The following is a 27,633-nucleotide window of genomic DNA, read 5'->3' as shown; positions in this document are numbered from 1 at the left end:
CAGCTCTGTGTGAGTCAGAGGCAAAGTAGCATTGATGGTCCTGTCACTTGCTTCCTCCTTTTCTGCATATGTGGCCTCATCCAATGACTGTGAGGGACTCCTGGCCATGGCGTGGCCACTGCCTCTCCTGCTTTGTCAGGCATAGGTTGACAGGACTGCCCATAGGTGGGGTCCTCATGGTTTCACCTGTCGTAGAGCGGGTCTTAGGTCAGCTCCAGGCTTAGACCCTCGCCCCAGGGGTTGACCTCACAGGTGCTGATCTGGTGCCAGCGTCTTTTGCTCTGTAGAAAAGGTGTCACATTATGATGACTGTTGTTAAAATTCACCCTGGGTGACACATTCTGTTCACTGCTTGTTCAGTCTCTTCAGAGGAAGTGCAGTGAGCCTTCTCTCTCTCACACGTTTTTCTTCCCAGTTCAAGTTACTCATCTGATGCTCTGGATTTCGAGACTGCACACAGACTGGATCCCGTGTTTGATTCTCCAAGAATGTCCCGCCGAAGTTTGCGCCTGGCCACCACTACCGCCTACGGCACTGAGGGCGGCCCCGCGGGGAACGCGGACTCCTGCCCCGGCAGCTCGGCCTCCCTGAAGGACAGAGCAGCCAGGTGAGCCCCTCCTTGGTGCTCACACACATGCTGACACCAGTTAGAGCCGACCACTCACGCGTGTGGCCCTGTAAGACCACGCTCTTGAATGTTGGGGCACGAGTGCGCACATAGACCGGCACGTGGCGTCGTGGCCTTGCTGTGCGTGAGGGCTGACATGGCTCTGGGATATGTGGCTGCTGGTGCTGGTGCTCTGCAGGTCAGGTCTGCCAGCTCTCAAGCCTGGAGGGGCGCGGGTACTGGCCTGTGGCCGCGGCTCACCTTCCCTGCAGGACTGCCCTCAGCTGTGCTGCCAGAGGCTGTGTGGGGTGGGGCCGTGGCAGACGATGTGTATGGTAAACCGTGTGCACTAAGAGATGCACACAAGACACGACGTCTTCCCTGTGCTCGTGGTCTCTGCTGTGCCTGTCACCATTTCTGTACCCGGAAGGAGCACAGGTAGGTGAGGTCGTGCGTGCTGGAGAGAGAAGAGCGACGAGCTTCCCCCGAAGGGCTCTTTCTCCAGGGATGGGGACAGCGGCTGCTAGGAGGGCTGTGCTGATGGCACACGCGGCTGGCCTGGTGTCTGCTGGCCTGGTGTCTGCAGCCCTGCTCCCGTAGGGGTGTCTGTATGCCACACGCACCTCACGGTCACCCCGAGTTCCTTTGGAGAATGAGGGTGTACTCTTCCCCCCTGGAGACGAGGAAAGAGCACCCGGAGCTACGGGCAGTTCCAGCTGGTGCACGGCCTGAGAACACCTGGCTGTGCGGGTGACGCTGACCCGGTTTCCTACCCCTGCTCACCCGGCACTCTGTCCCTGCCATCTGTTCTCACCCCCACTGTCCCCTCCGGGGGAGCGGCTGCTGTCCGTCCTGGCAACGTGCTTGTCCAGAAGCATTCGTTTTCACGGCCTTCGTCTGCATCGTTCATGCTCAGTGAGGTGCGGAAGCCATGTTAGAGCGTGGCCTTGGCCTGTGCAGTCTGCCCGCAGCTGGTGTCTGCGAAGAAAAACGGACGTGCACCAGGTGGTTACTTGTGTTAGAAAGGAGGGGAGCGGCTAAACTTAGAATCATACTGTTGTATATTTTTATATAATACTTATGCAGTTTTTATACTTAGGTTATCTTAAGTGTTAGCTACTTTTGGGTCATAGAGTGCAAAATTAATGTGAAAACTATTTTGTTTATGTACTTTTAGAAGGAACTCTTGGACCCCAGCTTAGGACTCCCTTTTCTAGTTAAAGAGATGTTTCATTACAGCCTGACCAGGCGGTGGCGCAGTGGATAGAGTGTCAGACTAGGATGTGGAGGACCCAGGTTCGAGACCCTGAGGTTGCCAGCTTGAGCGGCTCATCTGGTTTGAGCAAAGCTCACCAGCTTGGACCCAAGGTCGCTGGCAAGGGGTTACTTGGTCTGCTGAAGGCGCACGGTCAAGGCACAAATGAGAAAGCAATCAAAGAACAACTAAGGTGTCTCAATGCGCAACGAAAAACTAATGATTGATGCTTCTCATCTCTCCGTTCCTGTCTGTCTGTCCCTGTCTATCCCTCTCTCTGACTCTCTCTGTCTCTGTAAAAAAAATGCTGTGTTTGACCCTGGCCGATGGTTTCAGTGGGTAGAGTGTTGGCTCAGCGTTTGGACGTCCTGGGTTCATTTCTCCAGTCAATATACACAGGAGAAGTGACCATCTGCTTCTCCCCCCCGCTTCTTCTCCCTCGTTTCTCTCTCTTCTCCTCCCACAGCCAGTGGCTCAGTTGATTTGATTGTGGCCCCAGGCTCTGAGGATGGCTAAGTTGGTCTAAGTCAACGGTTCTCAACCTGTGGGTTGCGACCCTGGCGGGGGTCGAACGACCAAAACAGAGGGGTCGCCGTTCGACCCCCGCCGGGGTCGCGACCCACAGGTTGAGAACCGCTGGTCTAAGTGCATCAGCCTCAGGTGCTAAAAATAACGTGGTGCTTGAGCATCAGCCCAAGATGGGGATTGCCGGGTGAATCCTGGTCCAGGCACCTGCAGGAGTCTGCCTCACTATCTACTCCCACTCTCACCTTAAAAAAAATGCTATGTTTATTCTCAAAACTTTTGTGTTGGTAAAATATAGTATTTTGTATTTACAAGAAATAGTTTATGAACTTATTCCTTATTTTCTTCTTTTTAGAACAGCAAAACAGCGCAGAAACGCCAGCACGCTGGCTTTGAGTGTAAATCGCACCTCGAGGCAGGTCACTGATGGCCAGAGTGATGGTCTGCAGGGCACGGCCTGTGTACGGCCGCCTGTGCTGGACGAGTCTCTGATCCGAGAGCAGACCAAAGTGGACCACTTCTGGGGTGAGTTATCTTCAGTTTGGTTATTTCTCAGATTCTTTTAGAAGAAGGAGGTCATGGTCAGTGGAGCCCAGTGAGGGCGAGGTTTTCTCTAGACTCCCTCAGAGCCAGCGCAGGAAGCTGCCGCGGTGCGGCCTCATGTGTGCCGATCAGGCACAGTCTGCTGGGTGTGGACAGCAGGGCTGCCAGGAGTAAGCGGAGAACAGACACCAGAGTGGTCTCAGGTTCCTGAAGCTCTCAGCTGCAAGGAGGGCACCCAGTGTAGACACAGCGGCAGAGGGAACAGCTACAGTGCAACCCCAGTCCTGTTAGAAATGAGATGCTTCAGGAGCGACTGCTCTGATGGGGACACAGAGCTGCTGCTGCTCAGTCCCCTTGGTGTTCTGGCGGGCTCTTTGGAGAAGACCATGGACCCCGATCTGTGCCAGGACTTCGTGTGCTGCTTTTGGGAAGTGTTAGGTTTCATGTTTGCTGCTGTTTTTGCTCGGCCAGCAGGAGCAGTTCCCGGGCAGCAAGTGGAGGGTGCGTGTGCTAGGGAAGCCGTGTCTAAGACACTGGGCTTGTCCTGTGAGGCCTCCCGTGTCTGCACCTTTCTCCCAGGCAGTGTGTGTGCACATGTGTGTGTGCACTGTGTGTGTGCACATGTGTGTGTGCACATGTGTGTGTGCATGTTCCTCGGAGACATCCTCTCCCCTCAGACCGAGGCATGTGTATGTATATCTGGAAACATCTTTATCAATTTTGGGCATGTTAGAAAATAAATCTTGACCAGTGCCATCATACTGATTCATTAACCATTGTAACCTTTACTTTCTTGAGTGGGTTTTGTTTTGTCTTGATCATTTGAGTTCACCTTCAAAAATATGTGTGTGTTTTAGGTCTTGACGATGATGGAGATCTTAAAGGTAAGGATCTCAATCCTTTTCTTCCCCCTGGTTTTTATGATAGAAATTCTAGTTAGGTGTCCACAGAGCCTAGTAAACAGGCTCCCTCTACTTTTTGAAACTTGCAGGTGGAAATAAAGCTGTCATTCAGGGAAATGGTGTTGTGGCCACCGACGCAGCCTGGAGCAATGGCTACACCTGCAGGGCCTGCAGCCTGCTGTCGGAGCACCAGGAGGTGCTCTCCTCTCACACCGCTACCCACACCACCGCCTCCAGGGTATACTCGCGGGACCGCAGTCAGAAACGTGAGTCCCTCTCCTGGTGAGGACTCGGAGAAAGAGCCCTGGCCGGGTGCTCAGTTGGTTAGAGCATCGTCCCGACACACCAAGGTTGCTGGTCATCCCCAGTCAGGGCACATATGAGAATATCTCTTCCTTTTTTTCTCTCAGAAATAAATTAATAAGTAAATGTTTTTAAAAAAAGAGAAAAATATTGCCTGACCAGCTGGTGGTGCAGTGGATAGAGCGTCGTACTGGGATGCAGAGCACCCAGGTTTGAGACCCTGAGGTCGTCAGCTTGAGCGTGGGCTCATCTGGTTGGAGCACAGCTCACCAGCTTGAGCCCGAGGTCGCTGGCTTGAGCAAGGGCTCACTCGGTCTGCTGTAGCCCCCCAGTCAAGGCACATATGAGAAATCAATCAATAAACAACTAAGGAGCTGCAACGAAGAACTTATGCTTCTCATCTCTCTCCCTATCTGTCCCTATCTGTCCCTCTCTCTGGCTCTCTCTCTTTGACTCTCTCTGTCCCTGTCACATACACACAAAAAAAGAGAAAAATATTTCTCTCTATGGAGATTTCTCATATCCCCATAGTTCTTCCTTTTATAAACCTGGTGTTACAGGCCTCAGCATCTATACTCTTTTATGTCAGAGATTTGACCTCAAAATTATCAAAGTTTAAGCAAAACACCAAAAATTAGCTTTGTTCCTTCTGATACTCTTTCAGCTTCCATTCTGTGTGGTTAGTGTTGTCTCTAGGGGTGTCTGAGATTCTGTGAACTGGTGCTTTGGAGGAACTAGTGGAGCTGAGCGGTCCCTTGCACACACACACGCACACGCACACTGGAGGAGCAGCTCCGTGTGGTGCTTTCACCGCTGTGGCCGAGCTGGTCATGCCCACGGGCGTAAGCCTGCAGGTTCCCCAGTCTCCAGAGCTCGTGACCAAGGCAGTGTCAGGTTCAGGGACAGCTCAGCACTGGCTCTTTTGGGGTGGCAGCTCTCATTTCATGGACCCTCGAGTGTAGCCATGGCCATTGGCAAGCAGGGTGGACGTCAAAGTCCTGGCTGCCGTCGCTGGAACACAAAGGTCCTCAGGGAGGACTATGGAAGCTGCTGTGGCTGCCGTGACCTGGCAGACCAGCCTGTGGAGCTTCGTCCTGGGCCCCCAGAGCTGTAGGCCCCTTCCTGGTTCACTGTGTGGCTGAGATGCCCCTGCTGGCTTGGGCACTCCATGCAGTCGCTGACTTTCTGCCCGGTGGTCATGGTCAGTACGGCACGGAGAAGCGAGGGCACCCTTCGCAGGAGGCGTGCATCACCTCGTTTCTGAGCCCTTGGCTCCTAGTGCGCTCAGCCCAGGTGCCGGCTGCCTGGCAGGGCTGGAGGACACGCCCCAGGATGGGGGCCGGACAGCAGCCAGAGGGCAGCGCTGTGTTTGTGCGTTCACTGTGCTTCTGGCACCGAACCTGGGTTGGCCATGAGGAGCCTGGCATTGCCGAGCACTCCCTCTGCTCCGGGCTCTGCCCCAATGTCTGCCTGGCCCTCGCGGCAGCCCTGTGGGGCTATGGCTGTCCCCACCATGCAGGCTGCCAAACAGGCTTAGTGAGTGTGCAGCTTGCGGGGAGGGATGGAGCTTGCATTTTGCCTGCAGTGCTGTCCCTGGGCTCATGAAGGCAGGGAGCCAGGGCACAGACCTGATGGCTCTGAGCTCACACGATGCCAGTGCTGGGGGTTGTTGAGGCTGCATGTTGAAGCATGCCGTCACTACGTTGAGCACAGCACTGTCCTGCATAGCAGTGTCCTGCATAGCAGTGTCCTCAGTGTGAGAGCGAACTCCTCAGCTCTGTAGGGACGTGTCGCTCGGATCAGAGCAGAGACGTGTGAAACCGACAGCAGCCGCTCTTTGTCCTGAGCTCAGTGACGCCATCAGTTGTGTCTTCAGGTGTGCATTTAGGGGTAGCCGTGGACTCCCTCACCTGAACTTCCTGGCTTGACTGCTCTTGACTATGAGGAGAAAACAAGTTATATGTCTCTACAGGATGAGGCTGGCAGCACAGTTTATTCTTGTGTTACTGCATATTAACTGTTGCTTCGTTTTCCTTACAAACAACAAAACGGGATTTTCTGCTTCACATCAAAAAGGTTTTAAAAGGTTTCACAGTCTTTTCCTTGGAACGTCAAACCGTCCCCCACAGCACAGGCTGCTGATGAGTGTGTGTGCACACACGAGTGAGAAACCCTCCCGTGAGGGTGAGGTCCCCTTCAGCAGTGTGTCATGGCCACATGGCCGTGTCAGCGGGCACCCAGCACCCTCCGCACTCAGACCTTCCTGGGTTGGCTAGAAGTGACGGGGAGTGAGAGTCTGACACAGACTCATCTGTGATACGTAGGGCAGTGCTTATGTCCCCCCAGAAAGGTGTAGATTAACTTAGGTGGGTCATGCTTTTGAAAAACGGTCAATTGTCCCGGTGGCTTAGAGCAGCATTTTGCGTGTGGGAGCAGCCTTTGTTGCTAGAGCTAGGGACGAGGCCTCTGCTCCCTGGTACACAGCAGCAGAGGACCTGCAGGGCTGCAGCAGAGGGTGCCACACCGTGTCCACGGTCAGCCAGAGGAGGAGCACCTTGGACTGGGGCCGCTCTCCTGAAAAAGCCATCGCAGCATTCAGATAGATTTTTAAAACCTGTTTCAACCAGCAGCCTTTAAGTAAATACCACTGCTGAAGAAGAGGGATTATGTACAATTTCAATTTAAGTAAGTTCTCCCCATTGACTTCCTAAACACCCCATTCACCCTCCCGCAACGATGCTGTGAGGGTCCCCAGCCCATAGACCAGGGGTCCCCAAACTACGGCCCGTGGGCCACATGCGGCCCCTTGAGGCCATTTATCCAGCCCCCGCCGCACTTCCGGAAGGGGCACCTCTTTCATTGGTGCTCAGTGAGAGGAGCACATTGACCATCTCATTAGCCAAAAGCAGGCCTATAGTTCCCATTGAAATACTGGTCAGTTTGTTGATTTAAATTTACTTGTTCTTTATTTTAATTATTGTATTTGTTCCCATTTTGTTTTCTTACTTTAAAATAAGATATGTGCAGTGTGCATAGGGATTTGTTCATAGTTTTTTTATAGTCCGGCCCTCCAGTGGTCTGAGGGACAGTGAACTGGCCCCCTGTGTAAAAAGTTTGGGGACCCCTGCCATAGACTCTTGACAGGTCTTCATATTTTTGTCTGTGAAAAGTTTTTCAGTTTGATGGATGAAACATGGATTTGGGCACTTTTCAGTGAGACTGACCCTGCATCACCTCTCCCATGGCCTCTGCTGTCGCGCTCTGCACAGTGTGGGATGCAGTGTGGCGGGACTGGGACGCTGCCCGCGGCTCTGTGCCCTCTTGTGTGGGGTGCCAGGTCCCCAGTATCTCACCACTTGAAACTGTTTGAAGAGGAAGCTCTAATTGTATTTCTTTAAAGTCATTCCAACTCTGACATCACTCATCCCAGCTGGCTTCATGCCACATATCCTGAAGTCACTGAGGTTCTGCTGAGCTGGGTAGTAGGGTGGGGGTGCACAAGCTGAGCTTTAGAGCACCTCCTGGGCCAACCAGGGGGACTGAGCATGTCTCCAGGTGATCCCGGGGCACTTGACCGTGTAGAAACAAGCCTGTTTCAACTGCCAGTGAAGAAACTTCCAAGAATAAAATCTTCTAGCAACTGTGACTTGTAGCATGTCACCCGCACGGTTTAGGTTAGCAGAGAAGGTGGCAGGAGATGGCAGGAAAGCAGGAAAGTGGGTGGCTGGTCAGGTAAGGGGTGGTTACTGCAGAGTGTGTGTAAATGGTATTGGTGTCTTGTGATAACGTGCTGGTGAGAGAGCTTTGTGTCGACAGCTCTGCCTTGTCGGGATGACGTGTGTCACGCCAGGCCGTGTGCCCCTTGTCCTTACGGCGCTTCCCGTGTTGTCTCTGGTGTCTGTTCAGAGCAGGCACGGCTCTGCCTGGAGCGGGTGGGTCAGCTGTCTGACTCGGGAGGAGACTGCCGCTTTGTGGGAGGGAATTAACTGTGTCCACGGTTTTTTAATAGGCGGTGCGTCTTTCTTCGTGGATAGGATTTTGTGGCTGGCCACGTCCACTTCGTCATCTTTTTCATCATTCTTAGTGCAACTTTTTCGAGTGGCTTTAATGAAGCTCAATTATGAATCAGAAAATTACAAATTGAAAAGCTATGAATCAAAAGATGGTGAATCAGAGAGCTATAAGTCAAAAAGCCATGAGTCAAAAGGTATTTAAATATATATATTTTCTCTTTTTTCCACCAAACAATGCTTTCACGGTGGAGAAAGCCCTCCTTTTTCCAGCATGGCGCGTCCACGCCTCTGCTGTTACGGTCTTAACGCGGACTCCTGCGTGCGTGCTTTGCTCTTTCTCAAGGAGCTGCGAAGGGTTAACATGCTCTTTACGTGTTCTGTTTCCTGACAGTCGAACAGTGTTTAAATGCTTCTAAGTCACTTTTTAAATAAAAACTTAATGTATTCAACTTCTGATTCTACTTTTTTAAAGCAAAAGCAGTTTATCTGAATGGCATCTAGAATAATGTTTTAAACACTGGGCAGGCCCATCTTGGTCCTGTATTCGTGGGCGTATAATTTAGCCAGGTGGGACTTGAAAATCTCTTCCTAACCAAAGCCCTGTCACCTGCCCTCTCCTGTCCTGTCCTGTGCGAACCTCTGGCTGTGCTCACCCAGGTGGCCAGCGTGCGGGTGCTCTGGCTTGCTGGCTCCCTGGGGGTCTCAGGAGCCTATGAACTTGCTGAGCTTTCTAAGCCTGTTTTGCGTGTATTGCAGCTCATTCCGGTCACGGTGGGAGGATGACAGGAAAAGAGTGGCCCAGAGAGGACGGTCACCTCAGTGTGAATGGGGAGTCGTGTAAGTATGGCTTCGTCCTACACGGGGCACCCTGCTCTTGGCGTTGGTGCCCACAGGCCACCAGTACGGAGGATGCGTCATTCCCATGAGCTCGGTGGCCCGCACTGAGTGGGCAGGCTGGTAGGGCTGCTGCTTAAGCCGTAGTAACAGAAGCCAGCAGCCACCAGAGGGCACAGGCTTTGAGTGTCTTCTGTTTTTCATAAACGAGTTTCCTAATTTTTTCAAACTGCCATTGTTGTGCACAGGTTTTTTTGTTTGTTTGTTTGTTTGTTTGTTTTTTGTATTTTTCTGAAGTTGGAAACGGGGAGAGACAGACAGACTCCCGCATGCGCCCGACCGGGATCCACCCGGCACGCCCACCATGGGCGACGCTCTGCCCACCAGGGGGCGTCGCTCTGTCGCGACCAGAGCCACTCCAGCGCCTGGGGCAGAGGCCAAGGAGCCATTCCCAGTGCCCGGGCCATCTTTGCTCCAATGGAGCCTCGGCTGCGGGAGGGGAAGAGAGAGACAGAGAGGAAGAAGAGGGGGAGGGGTGGAGAAGCAGATGGGCGCTTCTCCTGTGTGCCCTGGCCGGGAATCGAACCCGGGACTTCTGCACACCAGGCCGACGCTCTACCACTGAGCCAACCGACCAGGGCCTGTGCACAGTTTTTGATGAACAGGGTTTGCATGTTATGTGTCGCATTAACTGCTTGTCACCACCACCCACAGGTGATGACGGTCAGGGGACGGAGCACCTTGAGACACACACAGCCGCCCACTTGCAGTCTCCCGGGACCCTGTGGCCCAGCCTTTCCCGTGCAGGTCGTCTCGCACTGTCCGTTGTCTCGTCTGCTGCTCCACACACACCTGTTGCTCCTGGTTCACTCTTGGCATTCGAGTGCTGGTTCAAAACTGACAGGATTCATGTTGACTTTGGTTTAAAATGTGGAGCTTGTCTTTCTTAATAACTTTGTAACTGTAGTTAGCATAAACTAAATGTACGAAAAACCTTATTTGAGGTGAAATTAAAGGTTTAGAAAAGGCTGGTTCCCTCCTGTCCTCAGTGAGCGCTATCTGCACCTCAGCCCTCTGCAGCAGGGAGATTTATGTAAAAAGTTAGCTGTCTTCCAGTTTGTACCTGTACGTTTCTTGGTAAAGGGGCACCTTTTTATAGGCAGCCATTTTTTTTAAAGCTGAGTTTCTAAAGTAATTTTCTCTTAACTGTTAATAAACATACAATAATAGATTTTAAAACATCCTCCAAAACTGTATTTCTTTGCATACCAGCCTTGTTGGAATTACTGAATAGTTTCAGGAGCCAACACACAAAAGCTAACATGAGCCGTTACTCTTAAAAACAGAACAGAATTGACTCGATAAGCAGTTTTCTGTTGTGTGTGATGTGTGGTTGCCAGGGTTACTGTGTTGTATCTTTTCATCCAGAGTACCATTTGTGACTCCAAATGTCTTTTTACTGGAAGACGTTAGCCTGTAGGCTGGTTTTCATTTTGGTCCCAAGTCATCATTGTTTCACTCTGGTGTCTGGGATTTTATTTGCTTTCAAGTACCTCATTATCTCTCCACATAAATCCTGTTGGCACCAACGGCCGGCCTGCGGGCAGCTGCCGGCCACCACGCTGGGCTTCATGGGGATGTCCGCAGGGGGAGGGAGGACTCTGTTCAGAGAGCAGGGTTTTCAGGAGTTAATTTCAGTGTCTTGCTCGGACTTGAGTACAGTTTGTTTTTCGTTTTCCTTGCAAAGGGAATCAGCCTCCTGATACAGGAGAGCGTTTTGGTAAAATCATCCTAGCAGGTGTTGTGTGGTTGCCGTGGGAGCTGGTGCTGAGTGCCCCCTGCACGCGTCTCGTCTGTCACAGGTCACGTCTCGATGCGGGCGCTGCGCAGGATCGGAGCTGCGGGCCGGGCCGTGTCGCAGGCCGTGCTGTCTGTCCTCTGGGTGGCGGTGACGGCTCCAGGTGCTCGTCCTGCCCTTGTGTTCGCACTCTCCGTGCTCTGGCCGCACCAGCTGCAGTGAGCAGTGACCTGACCAGAGCAGCACCCACGTCAGGTCTCCGGGCTCTGCCCCGGCTGTGCCTGCTCCCTCCTCTGTTGGGCCTGCATGGCTCTTTGTTCCTGGTGTTCGCGTCTGTGCAAGACCAGCTGCTCGGTCTGCGGGGACGCGGTGCATGCGTGGCGTGTCCCCCCCTGAGCCTGCCTGGGGCGCTCATGAGCATCGTGTCGCTCCGGTGTGTGTTCCTGGGTTGGAGCATGTGGACTCCTGCTCTGCTGACTAGCACCTCACCCCACCTCCTCCCTAACTGCAGTTCTGTCTGCTTTCAGTATCTGTTCGTCAGCTTCCTGGTGCTTCTTGCTTGGCGTTCACAAAACAGTATGTCTGAGTGTCTGCTTTTCCTCAGAGCATCTCCTGAAACTGACTGGTGTGTTCTTTCCTAGGGAAGGCAGCCTCTGGAACATTCTGGTGGCTAGGGAATGGATGGTACCAGTTTGTCACTTTGATTTCTTGGCTGAACGTGTTTCTTCTTACAAGGTAAGAAAACTGACATGTTAGCTTGGTACTTTAAAGACCTGACTTTGTGCTAACTGCAGGGTATCATTTATTATTTTATAATGATTTAGCTTATATTTATATAGTTTTTGTAGTTTGGTATATTAATGGCCTGCATTTATGTCATTTTATATTTACAAAATGCTTCCATGTTCTTACTTAATTTTTCAAATCACTCTTGTGAGAAAGAAAAGGCTGGTACCATTCCTGAGGAAACAGCAGAGAGCAGAGGTCAGGGGACGTGTGCAGGGCACACAGCCAGGAGCCAGCCCCTTCGACTCTGCTCGGGGGCAGTGCCCATGACACCAGGTTACCTCAGTGGGCTAGTGACCAAGGACCTTCGTGTGCCTTCCTGTAGCCCCAGTGTGGCCTTGTGTGCGTGTCCTGCACCGGGTCGCTGTGGCTGTGATGCCCCTCCCACTGGACCTCCACTGCGGAGCGGGAGGGGCGTGGGGTGCTGGCCCTGCCTCCACGTCTCCCCACTTACCTGGTTTTGTTTTGTTAATTCTTAGGTGCCTTCGAAATATTTGCAAGTTTTTAGTCTTGCTCATTCCACTGTTACTTTTACTAGGTAAGTATGATTTGACTTAGCACCTTTGATGATTGATACATGTGTACGTAAGTCAGCGAAGTCCGTGCACTTTGTGGCAGGCAGCAAGTGTGCCCTTGCACACTTCATGGTGGTTTTTTTCTCCTTCAAGGTGCTGGCCTCTCCTCACGGGGCCAGGGCAGCTTCTTCTCCCTCCTGCCTGTGTTCAACTGGACACACATGCTCCGAGCACAGAGGGTTGGTGACCCCAAGGACATGTTCACCCCTGACGCGTCTCACCAGAAACGGCCTCCAGAGGTACCCAGTTAGGAAGCTCTTACCTGGCGTCACAGGTCTGCTCTGAGAGTGACTTGTCCTACACTGTGGGGGACACAGGATTGTTCAGTTGGGTGTCCTGTTTTAGAAAATATTTTTAAACATCAAGCTCCTAAATGCTCTAAAACAGTTCACATAACGCACCTTTAAGGTAGTGTTGTTACTCAGTTCATTTGAATTTCAAGAATAACAGTATTCATTACTTTGGAATTACAGAAAGTATAAGGGAGAAAACGAGAACAGCCCGAGCACTCTGAGAACAGCGCTGACGCTGGGCCGTGAGGCTCTGCTTGTGGCTCTGACTGGCCTTGTGCTGGAGGCTGCTGGGTGCCGGTCGGTGTCTCATAGCTGTGCGAACATCTTCTTGCTTTGCAGGGCGCTGCTGAGGCTTCGTCCTGGCGTTGGGTGAGCGAGGTAGAGAGGCAGATGACCTTTCTGTCTGGACAGTGTCAGAGCCGTGACGAGAAGCTGCGAGAACTGTCAGCTCTGCTCCAGACACTGCAAGTGCGGGTGGACCAGCTGGATGAGGGGCGTGCCGGGATGTCGTCTCTGATTAAGAGCGTGGTGGGGCAGCATTTGAAGGACATTGGTGCCGGCGGACCGCTGAGCTCTCAGGTGAGGCTGAGAAGTCCTGAATGTTTGGTTTCCTTGGGGGACCAAGAGTGGGAGGGGCATGGCAGTGGGTGTGGACATGCTTTTGGGGGGGGGGGGTCTCACGGTGAGGGGCAGTGCACTTCCTGCGCTGGCCACCGGCCCGCCCACGGGGAGTGCTGTGTGTCAGACCCACCAGAGTGTGTGCTGCGTGTGGGGCTGGGCTGCTATTCTGAAGGGACCCATGGGCCTCAGCGTTTCTCGTTTGTTCTGTGTTCTCAAGGAAAGAAAGCCCCGTTGCCCCTTCTCTCCAAACTGATGTTCGTTTTTTTTAAGTTCCAGAGTGGTTTCATTCAGATATTTTGGATTGAAATCTTTTAAGACATGCACCACCCCTGGTGTCTCTGTCTCAGAAGGGCCCATGCCGCTGTCCACACTGTGGTCCAGGGCCACTAGGACCTCCCCCCCCCCCAGTTCACAGGGTTGCAGGTCTGCTCCCTTGGCCCTGCCCAGAACCAGGTCCGCTGAGGTGGAGCAGCCCCCAGGCCAGGCTCTCTGGGAGGTCGTGCCTCACCCTGCTTGCGCCCTGGCCATGTGGGAGCTCCAGGCACGTTCCCACCACTCTGTTCTTCACCTGGAAGGACCCAGAGCAACCACATGGTCGTTGTTGCTTGTTTAATTCGCTGTCTCCTCCCGCCTGGTGGGAGCTACGTGAGTGTGAAGAAGGAATGTTTTCCTAACTGGTTTGCCTGCGGCGTGGTCCATGCTGGTGGTTTCTGCCAGACCCACTTACCACGGTTAGGGCTGTGCGGCTGGCTGTAGCAGCACGTGGGTAGGCGGCTGATGGGTGAACTGAGCCCTTCTGTGTCTTCTCAGGTACCAGGGTCTGTGGGGCTGTCCCACTGGACAGGCTCTGGGCGGTGGACAGCGGATGAGTGACTCCTGTTTCCACCCCTGTGGCCAGGGTGTGCTCTGATCTATTTTCAGTTTTTCATGTGCATGTTTGTAAGTCGTGTGGTTGTGATTTGGAATGAGAGGGGTATAAGTTGAGTGAAACTCCCCATACAAGAATGTTTATCACTTTTCCTGTCTTCTGACCTGGATTTTTGTTGTTCTGAATGGACGGTTCCTTTCTGTGCCCTGTTGTTTGTATTGTGTCACTGCCCTTTGTTTATGTGATTGGCATCGATTCTCTAGACCTCCCAGGGTGTGTATCCTGTTTTCCAGCTGCTAGCTGTGCTGAGCCTTCGTTCTTCCCTCATCACTGCTCATCACTCCCTTCTCTGCCCAGCAGGAGCGTGACGGGCCACTCAGGACTTTAGTCACCTGAGAACACCTGTTCCGAAGGGTGTTACCTGTGTTCTGGGGAACCGTTCTCGTTGGTTTATTCCTAGTAAACATCTGTGTGCCACGTTCATGTGAACATGAAACGATTGAGGGAATAAACGTGCAGTGTCAAACAATCCATGATTGTTTTACTTAAATCACTAGGTGCAGTGGGTGCCAAGTGACTGTTTGATCACTGGATAGTGGTTGATTTGCTTTTGCCTTCAGTGTTTCCTGGTGATCACAGGACCTCATTAATGCGCTCATTAGCCATAAAAGCTCTGTGTGCTCCAGCAGGGTCTTCGTCCCCGACGTGGGCGTGAGGACGAGGGCCTTGTCAGAGTGTCGGCACTCAGGCGAGGTTGTGAGTGCACGCTCTCGCTTCTGGATGTTGTGTGGAAATTACTCGCCAGGTTTCGTTTACGTGTTGCTTATCCTTCTCCATGTTTGTTTCTCTCTTTCCTCTTCAAGACTGACTCTGGGACCTTCCAGCATGAGCATGAGTTGCGCATCTCCTACTTGGAAGACATTCTTAAAAAACTGACGGAGAAATCTGAGGTATTCCTTCCTTTCCCTGTGGCTCCCAACAAAGTGCTCTCCTTGATAAAACGTCCACAAGGGTCAAGCTTTTCACACCTTGAGGCTTTCAAGTGCCCCTTTCAGGCTATTCGCTGCTATCCTATACAGAACTGCAGAGGAAGTCTCTGCCTGTGCCCTCCCCTGGGGTGGTTCCATCCCGTCACTCGGAAGCTTCCTAGTGTGTCCCGCTCCCTGGTCCTGCGCCCGGTGGGTGTCTGCTGGCCGCAGACAGGGCTGTGAAGCCAGGGCGGGCCCTGGGTCTGTGCCTCCCACATGCCACTCAGCCTCCACCAGAGTCACGTTGGCTCTCGACAGAAAAGAAGGACCCAAATCTTTTGACAGAGGATATCAGTTTTGTGATGGGAAAGTTATTCCCAGTTGTTGCTGAAGTCAGAGGCCAGAGGCCAGGGTGTTTGCACTTGGCACACACAGGGCCCAGCAGAGAGGGCTGTCTGTTGGTGACTGTGGCCCTAGGCAGGCCACAGTCCTTTGGGGATGTGGGACAGCTGCTATGTTACTGTCAGACCAGGCACCTTCAGCTCATTAGTTGGTGATGACATGTTCTCAGGTGCTGAGGATAGGGGACCTCATGGTCTCCTTTGCGTTCAGCCGGCCCTAAGTCTGCAGGAAGTGACCAATGGTCAGGTGTACCCTGCCCCCCTGGCATGGGATGGTGCTGGCAGCCCCTGTGCTTTGAGCAGACCCTCTGGTCAGGCAGGTCTTCCTGCAGGAATTTGTCATTGCCTTGCCCTGTGCTTGCCACTGAAGTCAGCGTGCCCAGAGGCCCTGGTGTTGGCCTAGGAGCCACTTGTTGCACGTGTCAAGTGTTCCTGTGATGTATACGCCTGTGTATGCCGTCCATGTTTTAAAACTTGCCTTCAAAAGATAAACAGCACTCTCCTGCCAGCCAGCAGGTCTGGACTTTGGATAATGGGGGAAACCCCCAAATATGTGTACACAGAGTTAATCGAGTATATGGCTTTGTGAAAACTCATCATATAACCATGTAAACAGATTGTTTCTCATACTTTTTAGGCCATCCAGAAGGAATTAGAACAGACCAAGCTAAGGACGGAGAGGTAGGAGAACTGAAATAAGCCAGTGTCTGTCTTGCCGTGGGGTGGCCATGCCTGGAGAGAGGCAGCTCTGGAGGGATGGACGGCGTGGTCTCTCTGGGAGGCCCTTTGGAGCCATCTGAGGACAGAGGGGCTGTTACATCCACTGCTCTCCATGCAGCAGCCCCAGGGCCACCGTGCACTTGCTTTGACCTGGAGCGGTTGGAGGGCGTCCTCAGGGTGCAGAGGAGCCGGGCTCATGTGGGTCAGGGGACTGTGACCAGAGCTCTGCTGGCACTGTGGGCTTCAGAGCTCAGCCCTGTCATGTGGGCAGACTCTTGCCTTCTGAGATAGGCCATCCACACCCAGGCTGCGGCCTGTCATAGCCGGGGCGGGGGCTCCAGGCCTCTCTTGGTCCCTCAGCAGCTCCCACAGTGCCTGGTGCTTCCTCCCACATGCCCCCTTCCGAGTCCTTTAACACGTCACGTCCCCTCCTCCACACTGACAGTTGCTTGCCTCTTCACGCCGTAATTTTACCCATACAGTCCCCCCCCCCCATTTGTCTAAGTATGACCTAGTCACCCTTTGTCATTCAGGGATCCTGAGGCTCAGCCCGAGAGCTTGAGCCTCCCCTGTTCTCTCCTGCTGCTGCTGGGGTCTGGCCTTGTGTGTCCTCTGAGAGGGTGGTGAGGCCCCACAACCCTGTGTCTGTAGACACCTGTCTGATATGCTTTGATGTGGACCTGGGGCTGTGCTCTTGAGTATGAATTGTTGATGTTGCAACAACTGCACCTACCCATAAACAAGTATTACTAGGGTACTGCAGTATTTTATAGTATACACTTTCTATGCAAAAACAGAATCGTTACATTTTTAGTCCATTAGTCTTTTCCATTAGCGTAGAAAGTTCATATTCAGTTTTGTGAAGGTTACTAGTAAATAGTGTCTCATCTTTGAATTGTCTTACAATTGTGAGGGGAGAGAGCAAGTACTGAACAGTTTCGTGAGAGCTGTTCGTGCTGGGCAGGGTGCGTCCTCACGGCGTGGGAGAGCCTCTCGGACTGGGGCATGGCAGTGTGGAGCGTTGTGTGGGAGAACAGGGAGCAGTCACACGTGGCCGTCTCAGGCCACACTGGCTGCTCCTGCAAGAGTTCACTGAGCCTGTCCCCTTCCTCCTGTGGCCGGCCAGCGGGGCTGAGCAGGAGCAGCGCCTGCGGTCCGCGGTGTCGCAGCTGGAGCGCGAGCTGGGCCACCTGAAGGCGGAGCTGTCGGCCTGGCAGCCCCTGAAGACCAGCTGCGAGGAGGTCCACACAATCCACGAAAAAGTGAGTGTCCTGTCCACGTTCTCTGTGGTCCTAGAAGGTGAAGGAATGCCTGAGCTGATGTCTCATGTTTATCAATTTCTTTTAAAAACACCTTTATTTTACCTATATTTGAAGATTTTAAAGATTTAAAATAACATTAAAATAAAATAATTAAAATGTACATTCCTGCCCTGTCCAGTTACATGTGACCCCAGGCTGGCTTTGTGCATATGCAGCATCGTGCAAACACTTATTGCCCCAAGCAAATGCTGACTGCCCTGAGTGAACGCTTATTGCCCCAACTGGACACTTACTGCTCCAACCAGATGCTTATTACCCCGACCGGCCGCTTACTGCCCCGAACGGATGCTTATTGCCCCCTTAAGCTTTGTCTCAGGTCATAACACACCACAGTGTTTCTTCAGGCCCACACATCCTTCTGCAGAAGAGGAAATCTAGACATTCCCAGCTGCATGAAAATGGAAAAAACATTTGCATGCAAAAGTCATCTAAGTCAGTCAGTAGGTTGGGGATGAGCACATCCTTGCTGTGCATAGAGCCGGAGGTGACAGGGGACCACAGTGCCAGCATAGGTTGGCACACAACCCCGGAGTTCCATCTTACTCAGGTCGCAAATTCAGATGAACGACTGTTCTTCAGTGCTTCAGTGGGAGTGATGACAGGAGCGTCCTATGCTGACTTGGGAAGCGGGGTCCTTGTAGCCAGTGGGTGGTGAATGCCTGCAGCCTTGTAGGAGGCAGTCCTGGGGGGCTGACCAGTCACAGAGACACAGTGTCTGAAACGAGCAACTGCACCGACTCGTCCTCTAGAGGTGGCGGCAGTGGTACAGATGCACACTGAGTGTGAGTGCCGTGACGTCAGTGGGCAGGGGTTGCCGGACTGCAATGCCGGCATGTCGTGTCCAGGGCGGTGGTCGTAAAGGTGTGCACCTGTGCTGTGGGCTGTCTGAGGGCGCTGCGTGGGTGCATTAGCCTAGAGGCCGAGCTGCTCTCAAGGTGCCGTCCTGTACGGAGCAGTGTGTGTAGGAATGACGTGGACATGTCTAGATAGATCATAGTCATGGTCACGTTTAAAGTGTCTATATGTCTGGAAGACAAGGGGCTCCTTCATCTCTGCACTGTCCCCCAGGGGCCTCACACACCTGGGCTGGCAGAGGCCTCCCTCCTGGCTCTGGGCACACGCTCCACTCATACTGTGCTGTCTTTTACTTCCGTTCTCTCTAATCCACTCCAGCATTTCTGGAGGGATCCTTAAATTTACTGTGAAGGGAAAATCGTGGCGTTTGCATTGTGGAGTTTGAGGAGCTGGGGGTACTTCTGTGGCATCTGAGGGGTGGGAGCAGGGAGCAGAAGTGGTTTGTTCTGTTTCCTCTTGGCTTTGCTAGGTCGATGTTCACGTCAGAGAGGCAGTCCGACTCCTGTTCTCCGACGGTCAGCAGGACGGCTCCCTGGACTGGCTGCTGCAGAAGCTGTCCTCGCAGTTTGTCAGCAAGGACGACCTGCAGGTTCTCCTGCGCCAGCTAGAGCTGCGCATACTGCAGAACGTCACCCACCAGGTCTCTGTGACAAAACAGAGGCCCACATCCGAGACCGTCCTGTCTGCGGTGCACGAGGAGGGGCTTTCTGGGATCACAGAAGCGGTAGGTGGAGACGAGGCCGTGGAAGTCACGCCACGGGGGGAGGATAGCCGAGCATGAAGCACATGGCAGTGCCACGGAGGGCGCTCAGCGCAGGGCAGGGTGCAGTAGCAGTCGTGCCTGGAGCCATAGCCGCTTCTTGGGAATACTTTATACTTTATTAACCTTCTTGTCCCAGAGCTCCCATCTGCCTGGTGTCCGCGCACCTTCCAGACTCAGCGCCCAGTCCCAGTCCCTGCTCTGCACTGTTGTCCCCGCTTCACGTGCCAGACGGCTTTCTGCTCGGGGCCTGGGAGGTGGTTTGCACCCTGCGCATGGGCTCTGGTGGCCCTGCCGTGGTGCAGGCTGAAGTTTGGGTTTGCTGAAACATCCCCGCTGCCTGTTATTCCCAAAATAGAGCTAATTGAGAGCATGTCCTCACCGAAACGTTGGCATTAACACGTAGCCTTGTCTCTCCTCCCCGGGTTCGCTGTCCCCTCCTGCACCCACCTCCATCCAGCAAGCTCACGTCATCGTAAACAACGCGTTGAAGCTGTACTCCCAGGACAAGACCGGCATGGTGGACTTTGCTCTGGAGTCTGGCGGTGAGTGGAGGGACCTCTGATGACTGAACAGAACAGTCACTTGTTCATAGGTGCAGACTTAGAAGCTGCTACCTGCCCCACGTCCCACAGTAAGGACCTTGGTTGAGCTCTCAGAAATGAGCCTCTTCTAGGCGAATCACTCATGTCTGGTTTTAGGTATGGTCAGGGTCTCCCCTGGGAAGGCCGGGGGCTGTGCTGACAGTTCTCACAGCAGGTGTGGGTGTCAGCTCGTCTGCGAAATCCTGGATTCTTGCCTCCCACAGGGCCACAGAGTCCCGGGGGCCAGTCATAACACCCATCAGAGAAATAGCAAACTCAATGGATGGATGTGGGCGTGCTAATTTGGCTTTTCAAAGAAATAAAAATTATGGTCTGTTAAGTGCTGCATACTGCCTGTCTCCAGGCCCTAGACCAGATATTTTAGGACCAAATTTATTTGAAAAATCAGAATTGTGGTTTAGCGAAGTCTTGTGGTCCACGTATATGCCACATGTAGACCTTTGTGATGTTTGGATCAAACGTGGGGACTTTTTTTCTTTTTAGAGGGGTAGGAACAGAGATGAGAAAAATCAGCTCGCAGTTGTGGCACTTTATTCTTTGATTGCTTCTCATACATGCCTTGATTGGGGGGCCCCAGCTGAGTCAGTGACCCCTTGCTCAAGCCAGCAACCTTGGGCTTCAAGCCGGTGACCATGATCCCACACTCAAGCCAGAGACCTCAGGGTTTTGAACCGGGGTCCTCAACATCCCGGGTTGACACTACCCACTGTGCCACTGCCAGGTCCGGCTACAATAGGATGTTTTAAGGTGATAATTCAGAGGTTCAGAAATTCAGTCTGTTGGTCAGCAAGAGCAGAACCACCTGCTCTTCTGTCCGTCCTGCCGTCCCGTTGGGAGGTGGGTGTGGTGAGTGCGGCACATTCAGGGACCTTGGCTTCCTTTTCGGGAGTTTTCATTCTTAGTGGTTCGTCTTGGCCGGCTGTGGAACCAGCACCCTGTTGCCTGTCTCCTGTGGATTAGCGCTTCCTGTCTGTTATCACTGAAATGTAATTACTGACGTGAGCTCGACCCTCTCGGCCCCTGCAGCTGAGTGGTTCCTGGTGCATGCACGGTGTTGTGCAGCAGTCGCCACTTTCCGGTGCCGTGACACTTGTTTCCCAGGTGGAAACTGTCCCCGTTAGCAGACATGTCTCACTGCCAGCAGCTGGCTTGGTGTTAATGTCCTGCTACTGTGGCCTATTAATTCAGCCCTCTAAACCCTAACCCTCACCTGCTAGGTGACAGCAGCACCCTATTCGAGTCATTATCCTTTAGTTAAAAACATGTGCAGGCCCTGGCCGGTCGGCTCAGTGGTAGAGCATCGGCCTAGCGTGCAGGAGTCCTGGGTTTGATTCTCAGCCAGGGCACACAGGAGAAGCGCCCATCTGCTTCTCCACCCCTCCCCCTCTCCTTCCTCTCTGTCTCTCTCTTCCCCTCCCGCAGCCAAGGCTCCATTGGAGCAAAGTTGGCCCGGGCGCTGAGGATGGCTTCATGGCCTCTGCCTCAGGTGCTAGAATGGCTCTGGTTGCAATAGAGCAACAGCCCAGATGGGCAGAGCGTCGCCCCCTGGTGGGCGTGCCGGGTGGATCCCGGTTGGGCGCATGCGGGAGTCTGTCTGACTGCCTCCCCGTTTCCAACTTCAGAAAAATACAAAATAAATAAACAAATAAAACATGCAGAAGTTGGTGCAGAGCTGCTGGCCCGCTAGGGCAGACTGGGTGGGCAGGAGGCAGGATGCAGGGTCTGGTGTCGGCAGGCACAGACTGGCACCCAGAGCCTCGCACGCTCCTGACACTGGTCTGGAACAGCTGTTAGACTGGGCTGAGCCTGAAGTAGAAGCTTCTTTACACAAGTCACAAACTTGAGAATTTTTAAGACATGTCCAGTAACTCCCTAAGGCGGGTAGTGATACTCATCCCTAAGCAGCAGACCTGACGCTGAAGCTAACCAACCTCGTTTGCTCCAAGGCGGCAGCATCTTGAGTACTCGCTGTTCCGAAACCTACGAGACCAAGACGGCGCTGATCAGCCTGTTTGGCATCCCGCTGTGGTACTTCTCCCAGTCCCCCCGCGTGGTGATCCAGGTAAGAGCCCGGCCAGGCCCCAGCCCCTGCCCGAGGGCGTGTGCGTCAGGACGGCCACGATGAGGGTGCCTGTGTCCACCAGCGTCCTGATGTATGGTTTAGCTTTTTACTAAGGTATGAGGTGCCTGCAGAGGAGTGTGCAAACCGTCCGTGTGCAGCTCTGCGTTTCCACGCAGCAGACACGGCAGGACAGCAGCCCCCACCCCGCCCGTCCCCTCTGCCCCGAGGGGACGTGCAGCGCCTTCAGGGGGCTGACTGTCCCGTCCTGTCGAGGTGTGAGCAGGCATGTCATGACTGCTGGGCCCACTCATGTCTTAGACAGAACGGGGGCCTGAGCACCCCACAAGTGGCGCGCACACGCACCTGCTGATCTCGGACGCACCGCTTTCTCGGGGCCTCTGGCTCGCAGCCGCCTCAGGCACTGGTCTCAGATTTAAAGGACTGAAGAGTGAAGAATTTAAATTGCCAGATATGTTCACCTGACCTCAGGACTCAACTGCTGCCTTACATTAGTGATGTTTTTAAAGAAAATTCAAATAGTTTTTTGTGTGACTCATTCATGTGGTAGCTACCTTTCACTTAAAAACCACAGTCTACAAGAATTCATGAATAAGGCGAGCATTAAGTTAGTGTCCGTAAACGTACAGTTCTGGGCCCTGTGGTCCTAACAGCTGCCTTGTCCATGGTGCCCTGCTGGGGTCTGCTTCCCTCAGTCCCCATGGTCCATAGAGCCACTCACATTCCTACACAGACGCCGTCCCCTGGTGGTCAGGAAGCGGCCGTCCCCTGCATGGCATATTTGTGTGAGCATGAGAGCACCAGTCACCCAGTGGGAAGGAGTGTGAGGACTGTTGGCTGTAGTGGGGGAGCAGCGGGTGCCAGACGCCAGGAGCAGCAAATGGGGAGGAGCTCTTACCCTCTGCCTTGGCAGGGTGGCCCCCTCCAATCCAGCCCTCCCAGGAGAGGGCACAGGCAGCTCGCTGAATGCTGCCGCACCAGTGCAGCCTGCCGGAAGTCCACCCTCCACGGTTCTTCACCAGAGGCCCCAGGCACAGAGCACCCCAGGGGGCTGCGGGGAGCCCATGTGCCTCTGCTGGTGGCACATGGTCCTTGGGGTGGCAGGGGAAATATTTAAGGGCCCAAGTCCCTTCTCACGGGGTGGGAGAGGGGTGACTTTGGAGCTTAGGGCACAAAGGATAAACCGAGAATGAAGATCTTTTCTTCGTATCATTCCCTCCTGCCCCTTCCCTCCCAGCTGGCTGCACAGAAGGCCTGTTGTGGTCAGCACCACAGAGCAGCCGGCAGTGGGGGCAGGGGCTCCCCCTGGGCAGTGAAGAGTAAGTAGCCTTGCCGTCGGCGTCCGGAGCCCACGGCGGTTCCTGCTCCTGCCAGTACCTCAGGATGGAAGTGGTGGTGTGGGTCAGGGTCGAGGCTGCCAGGGCCAGTCTTCCCGAGCTCTAGTTTGCACACTGACCGTCCATCTTTAGGACGACAGTAGTCTGTCAGGGGAGCCATAGTGACACTGCCACATAAACCTGGGACTCTCTGCTCCTTTGCCAGGTGGGCCTGCTCACATGCTTGGAGACCGCAGACACCTTGCGCTGGCATCAGTCTGGTTGACGGTCTATGAAATGCCCTGCGTGTTGTAGATAGTTGCCAAGTTGCACACCCTTTCCCTAGTTTGTCTTTGGTTTTGCTTTTGGTGATTTTTTACCATGCAAAAATTCTTTCCCTTTTATTTCAATATTATCAGTCTTTCTTCTGTTTTTTAAGTGGTTAAGAGCTTGTTCAACTATTAATTTTTAGTATTTTGCCTTTTCCCCAGCCTGACATATATCCTGGTAACTGCTGGGCATTCAGAGGCTCCCAGGGGTACCTGGTGGTGAGGTTGTCGATGGAGATCCACCCAAGCAGCTTCACTCTGGAGCACATACCAAAGACGCTGTCGCCCACGGGCAACATCACCAGCGCACCCAAGGACTTCGCTGTCTATGTGAGTGTGCTAGGCTGGGGGGCCCCCGGGGGCCTCTCCTCCCCATCCCATTCGGGGTGTTTCCCAGCCATGCGCCTGCAAAGGCTGGTGACGCGCATGCGGGGCTGCTGCAGCTGTCCTCGCCCTTTCCCGTCAGTCCTCCGAGCAGGCAGGCTCTTTGTTGAGGGAAACACTTCACGCTTCCCAGGGAGGGTGCCTGGAGGAGTGTGTCAGCTGCTGGCTCGAGTGTGAGTGGTGGAGGACCTGGAGAACTTACTTCCTCTCTCGTCTGTTTGGCTGCAAAGGCAGGTCTCACACTGTGTGATGTTGAGTTTCCAGAACAGAATGAAGAAACTGGGGGAAGACCTGGCATCCCAGGTCCTAGAGAAGTCACCGTTCATATGGCGGCATTTTTTCTCTTCTTTTTCCTTTTAAAAAGTATAGTTGAGACAACACTTCATAAAATTTGTTTCCTGCCTTAAGAAAACGTATTTCCCCGTGGCAGTGAACCCTTTACACACAACTTTAAATAGCAGCATAAAACCCCACTGTGCAGCTGACCCGCGCCTGCCGCACCAGCTCCCATTGCATAACTCGGCTTCCACGTTTCAGCACAAGGGTGGCATCACCCCTCCCGCCACTTCCTTAGATGGGCACACAGGAGGGCACTCCCTGCCCTGCACGTGTGGAGCGGGCATGAGCGTGTCTTGGGCCACCGACTCACGGCCCCACACGTGGTGTTAGCATTTCTACCAGGGCCGTCTGTCCATCGTAGTTCCCTTTCCAGTGGCGTCCTTAGTCTCTGCTAACCTGACAGGTAAAAAATCTTCCTTTAACCTATTTTTCCATGTATTTCACGTGTGTGTTTCCTTTTCTATAGATTCTGGTTTTGTCTTTACTCACCTATCTTTGGGAAGCTTAGTTTTCTTAGGACTAATTCAGCTTTTCAATCATGGGTTATCCTGTTGCGGGGTGACTTCCCAGTGTCAGTTAATTTTGTCTTTAGTTATATCTGCTCATTACCTGTAATTTCTTCCATGGTGTTTATACCTAGAAAAGTCGTTTCCTATCTGAAACAGACATGTAGACAGTCATCTGTACTCCCCGTTGGTCATAGACTTACCAGAGACATGTGGTTCTGGTCCAGACCACTGCAGTAGAGCAGGTATTGCAGTGAAGTGAGTCACATGAACTCTTTGGTCTCCCAGTGCACATAAAAAGTATGTTCACACTTACTGTGGTCGAATTAGTATGCAGCAGCATTATGTCTAAAAAAATACACACTTCGTATTCAAAAATACTTTATTGCCAAAAACTGTTAGCCATCATCTGAGCCCTCAACAAGCCCTAACCTTTGTGCTGGTGCAAGGTCTTTGCCTCAGTGACAATGATTGGGGTGGTTGGGGTGATTGGGGCAGTTTCTCACACTCAGACAGGAGTGAGGTTTGCTGCACTGGTTACTCTTCCTTTCACGCGGGGCTTCTCTGCAGCATCCTCCCCACCACACATCTTCTCTCCACGTTGGAAACCCTGCCCCTGCTTCATCACTCGTTTCTGTGACATTCCAGACCCTCTGCTGCTCATTCAGCAGTTGTGGCAGCCCCTTCCCCAGGGTGCCTCCTTGTCCGGAAGCTGTCCCGTGCTCATTCACCAGAAGCCCCTCCTCACCCACGAGTCCGTCGTGAGAGGACAGCGGCTCAGGCCCGCCGCCAGGCCCCACTTCTCATTCTGGTTCTCGCTGTTCCCACTACACTGCCCTTACTTCCTGTACTGAGGCCTTGAGCCCCCAAAGCCGTCTATAAAGGTTGAAATAAATTCCAAACTCCAGTCCTGTGGAATGTGGACCTCTTCCCATGAAGCACGAACATTCTCAATAGCATCAAAAGTGGCGACTCCTTTCGGGGGTTCTCAGTTCACTTTGCCCAGCTCCACCAGAGGGACCACTGCCTGTGGCAGCTATAGCTTTATGAATTTTTTTTTTTTTTTTGTATTTTTCTGAAGCTGGAAACGGGGAGAGACAGTCAGACAGACTCCCGCATGCGCCCGACCGGGATCCACCCGGCACGCCCACCAGGGGGCGATGCTCTGCCCACCAGGGGGCGATGCTCTGCCCCTCTGGGGCATCGCTCTTGCGACCAGAGCCTCTCTAGTGCCTGGGGCAGAGGCCAAGGAGCCATCCTCAGTGCCCGGGCCATCTTTGCTCCAATGGAGCCTCGGCTGCGGGAGGGGAAGAGAGACAGAGAGGAAGGAGAGGGGGAGGGGTGGAGAAGCAGATGGGCACCTCTCCTGTGTGCCCTGGCCGGGAATTGAACCTGGGACTTCTGCACGCCATGCCGACGCTCTACCACTGAGCCAACCGGCCAGGGTGAAATCTATTCTTAAATAATCAGACTTGAGCCTGACCAGGCGGTGGCGCAGTGGATAGAACGTCGGACTGGGATGCCGAGGACCCAGGTTCGAGACCCCGAGGTCGCCAGCTCGAGCGCGGGCTTATCTGGTTTGAGCAAAAAGCTCACTAGCTTGGACCCAACATCACTGGCTCGAGCATGAGGTCACTTGGTCTGCTGTAGCCCCACGGTCAAGGCACATATGAGAAAGCAATGAACAACTAAGGTGTCGCAATGCGCAACGAAAAACTAATGATTGATGCTTCTCATCTCTCCGTTCCTGTCTGTCTGTCCCTGTCTATCCCTCTCTCTTACTCTCTCTGTCCCTGTAAAAAAAAAAAAATTGGACTTGAAGTTGAAATGACTCCTTGACCCGGGCTGCAGGAATGGCTGTTGTGTTGGCCATCATGAAAGCAACCTCACATCATGTCCATCTCTGTCACCGCTCTTGGGTCACTGAGAGCATTGTCAATTAGCAGTACTGGTTTGAAGAGAATCCTTTTTCCTACCTAGTAGGCCTCAACAGTGGGGTTAGACTATTGAGTAACCCATGTTGTCCACAGGTGTGCTGTCCAGCCTGTTGTCCATGTGTGGAGCAGAGAGCACCATTCCTAAGGGTCTAGGATTGCTGGGTGGTAAATGACCACTGGCCTCGCCTCACAGTCATAACTGCATGAACCCCAGCAAGAGTAGCCGTCCCGGAGGCTTTGAAGCCAGGGACTGGCTTCTCGAGCCGCTCGAGTCCGAGAGCGCATCATAAGGCTGCTTTGTGTACGATGAAAACCTGCTGTGTAGTGGAGCCGCCTTCCTGGGTCCTCTCAGCTAGGCCTTCTGGACGATCTGCTGCAGCTTCACCGGCACGTGTGTTAGGGAGACGGCGTCTCTCCTTAAGCCTCCTGAGCCACCTTCTGCCAGCTGCAGACACTTCTCCTGCAGCCTCCTCACTCCCTCGGCCTTCACAGAATTGAGTTAGGGCCTTGCTCTGGATTAGGCTTTGGCCTCAGGGAATGTTGTGGCTGTTTAATCTTCTGTCCAGACCCCTAAAACTGTCTCTGCGTTTGCAATAAGGCTGTTTCCCTCTTATCACTCATGTGTTTACCGGAGTAGCACTTTTAACTTCAAGAATGTTTCCTTTGCATTTACAGCTTGGCTGTTTGGGGCAAGAGGCCTAGCTTTTGTCCTATCTCAGCTCCTCTGGAGCATTGCAGACAGCTCTGGGCCATGCAGTGGGACAGTCACTTCTGTGCTCATCAGCCAGTTTCCCTTATCTCAGTAGTGGGAGGAACTCCTCCCTCATGGGCCAGTGTGAGTGTGGAAAACCCTGAATGACACCTGACAGCCTTCTAGAGAAGCCCTATCACCACTGTCATGGAGACAGAGTCCCCAGCTCACGCTGATGGGAAGCAGTTCAGTCAGTGTCGTCCATGATTCAGTGACCATCTGCTTTTGGTTTCAGGGACTAGAAAATGAGTATCAAGAAGAAGGGCAGCTGCTGGGACAGTTTGTGTTCGACCAAGAGGGGGAGTCGCTCCAGATGTTCCCTGTCCCGGTGAGCACCTGCACTGACTGGTCCCCCAGCCCCATCAGCAGGGGCTGCTGACATTCACAAACCTGCCGGAAGTGCGTGAGGGTCACCCTCGGGGAGAAGCGAGTCTGAG

The 27,633-nt window shown here is 53.3% G+C and overlaps 1 protein-coding gene across 6 annotated transcripts in view; it reads left to right on the top strand.

Moving 5' to 3' along the window:
• The window catches only part of SUN1 (Sad1 and UNC84 domain containing 1), a 53,990-nt gene that overhangs the window by 24,422 nt on the left and 1,935 nt on the right, over nucleotides 1–27,633 (top strand). For 5 of the 6 annotated variants that reach the window (XM_066342078.1, XM_066342081.1, XM_066342077.1 and 2 more), the window contains 20 exons: nucleotides 416–607; nucleotides 2,743–2,912; nucleotides 3,788–3,814; nucleotides 3,922–4,098; nucleotides 8,145–8,342; nucleotides 8,905–8,985; nucleotides 9,697–9,789; nucleotides 10,845–10,943; nucleotides 11,422–11,515; nucleotides 12,046–12,104; nucleotides 12,235–12,380; nucleotides 12,774–13,013; nucleotides 14,787–14,873; nucleotides 15,930–15,973; nucleotides 17,139–17,274; nucleotides 18,659–18,913; nucleotides 19,410–19,494; nucleotides 21,501–21,616; nucleotides 23,442–23,609; nucleotides 27,432–27,524. In XM_066342078.1, the coding sequence (XP_066198175.1) occupies nucleotides 416–607; nucleotides 2,743–2,912; nucleotides 3,788–3,814; nucleotides 3,922–4,098; nucleotides 8,145–8,342; nucleotides 8,905–8,985; nucleotides 9,697–9,789; nucleotides 10,845–10,943; nucleotides 11,422–11,515; nucleotides 12,046–12,104; nucleotides 12,235–12,380; nucleotides 12,774–13,013; nucleotides 14,787–14,873; nucleotides 15,930–15,973; nucleotides 17,139–17,274; nucleotides 18,659–18,913; nucleotides 19,410–19,494; nucleotides 21,501–21,616; nucleotides 23,442–23,609; nucleotides 27,432–27,524 (2,560 nt within the window). The remainder of the gene's footprint in view (nucleotides 1–415; nucleotides 608–2,742; nucleotides 2,913–3,787; nucleotides 3,815–3,921; nucleotides 4,099–8,144; nucleotides 8,343–8,904; nucleotides 8,986–9,696; nucleotides 9,790–10,844; nucleotides 10,944–11,421; nucleotides 11,516–12,045; nucleotides 12,105–12,234; nucleotides 12,381–12,773; nucleotides 13,014–14,786; nucleotides 14,874–15,929; nucleotides 15,974–17,138; nucleotides 17,275–18,658; nucleotides 18,914–19,409; nucleotides 19,495–21,500; nucleotides 21,617–23,441; nucleotides 23,610–27,431; nucleotides 27,525–27,633) is intronic. The other variant, XM_066342083.1, reaches the window with a different exon arrangement.

This window comes from Saccopteryx leptura, chromosome 6 (genome assembly GCF_036850995.1).
Source record: "Saccopteryx leptura isolate mSacLep1 chromosome 6, mSacLep1_pri_phased_curated, whole genome shotgun sequence".
NCBI classification, from domain to species: domain Eukaryota; kingdom Metazoa; phylum Chordata; class Mammalia; order Chiroptera; family Emballonuridae; genus Saccopteryx; species Saccopteryx leptura.
The sequence above is the reverse complement of the archived record's forward strand: the minus strand, read 5'-3'. Positions and strand labels throughout refer to the sequence as shown.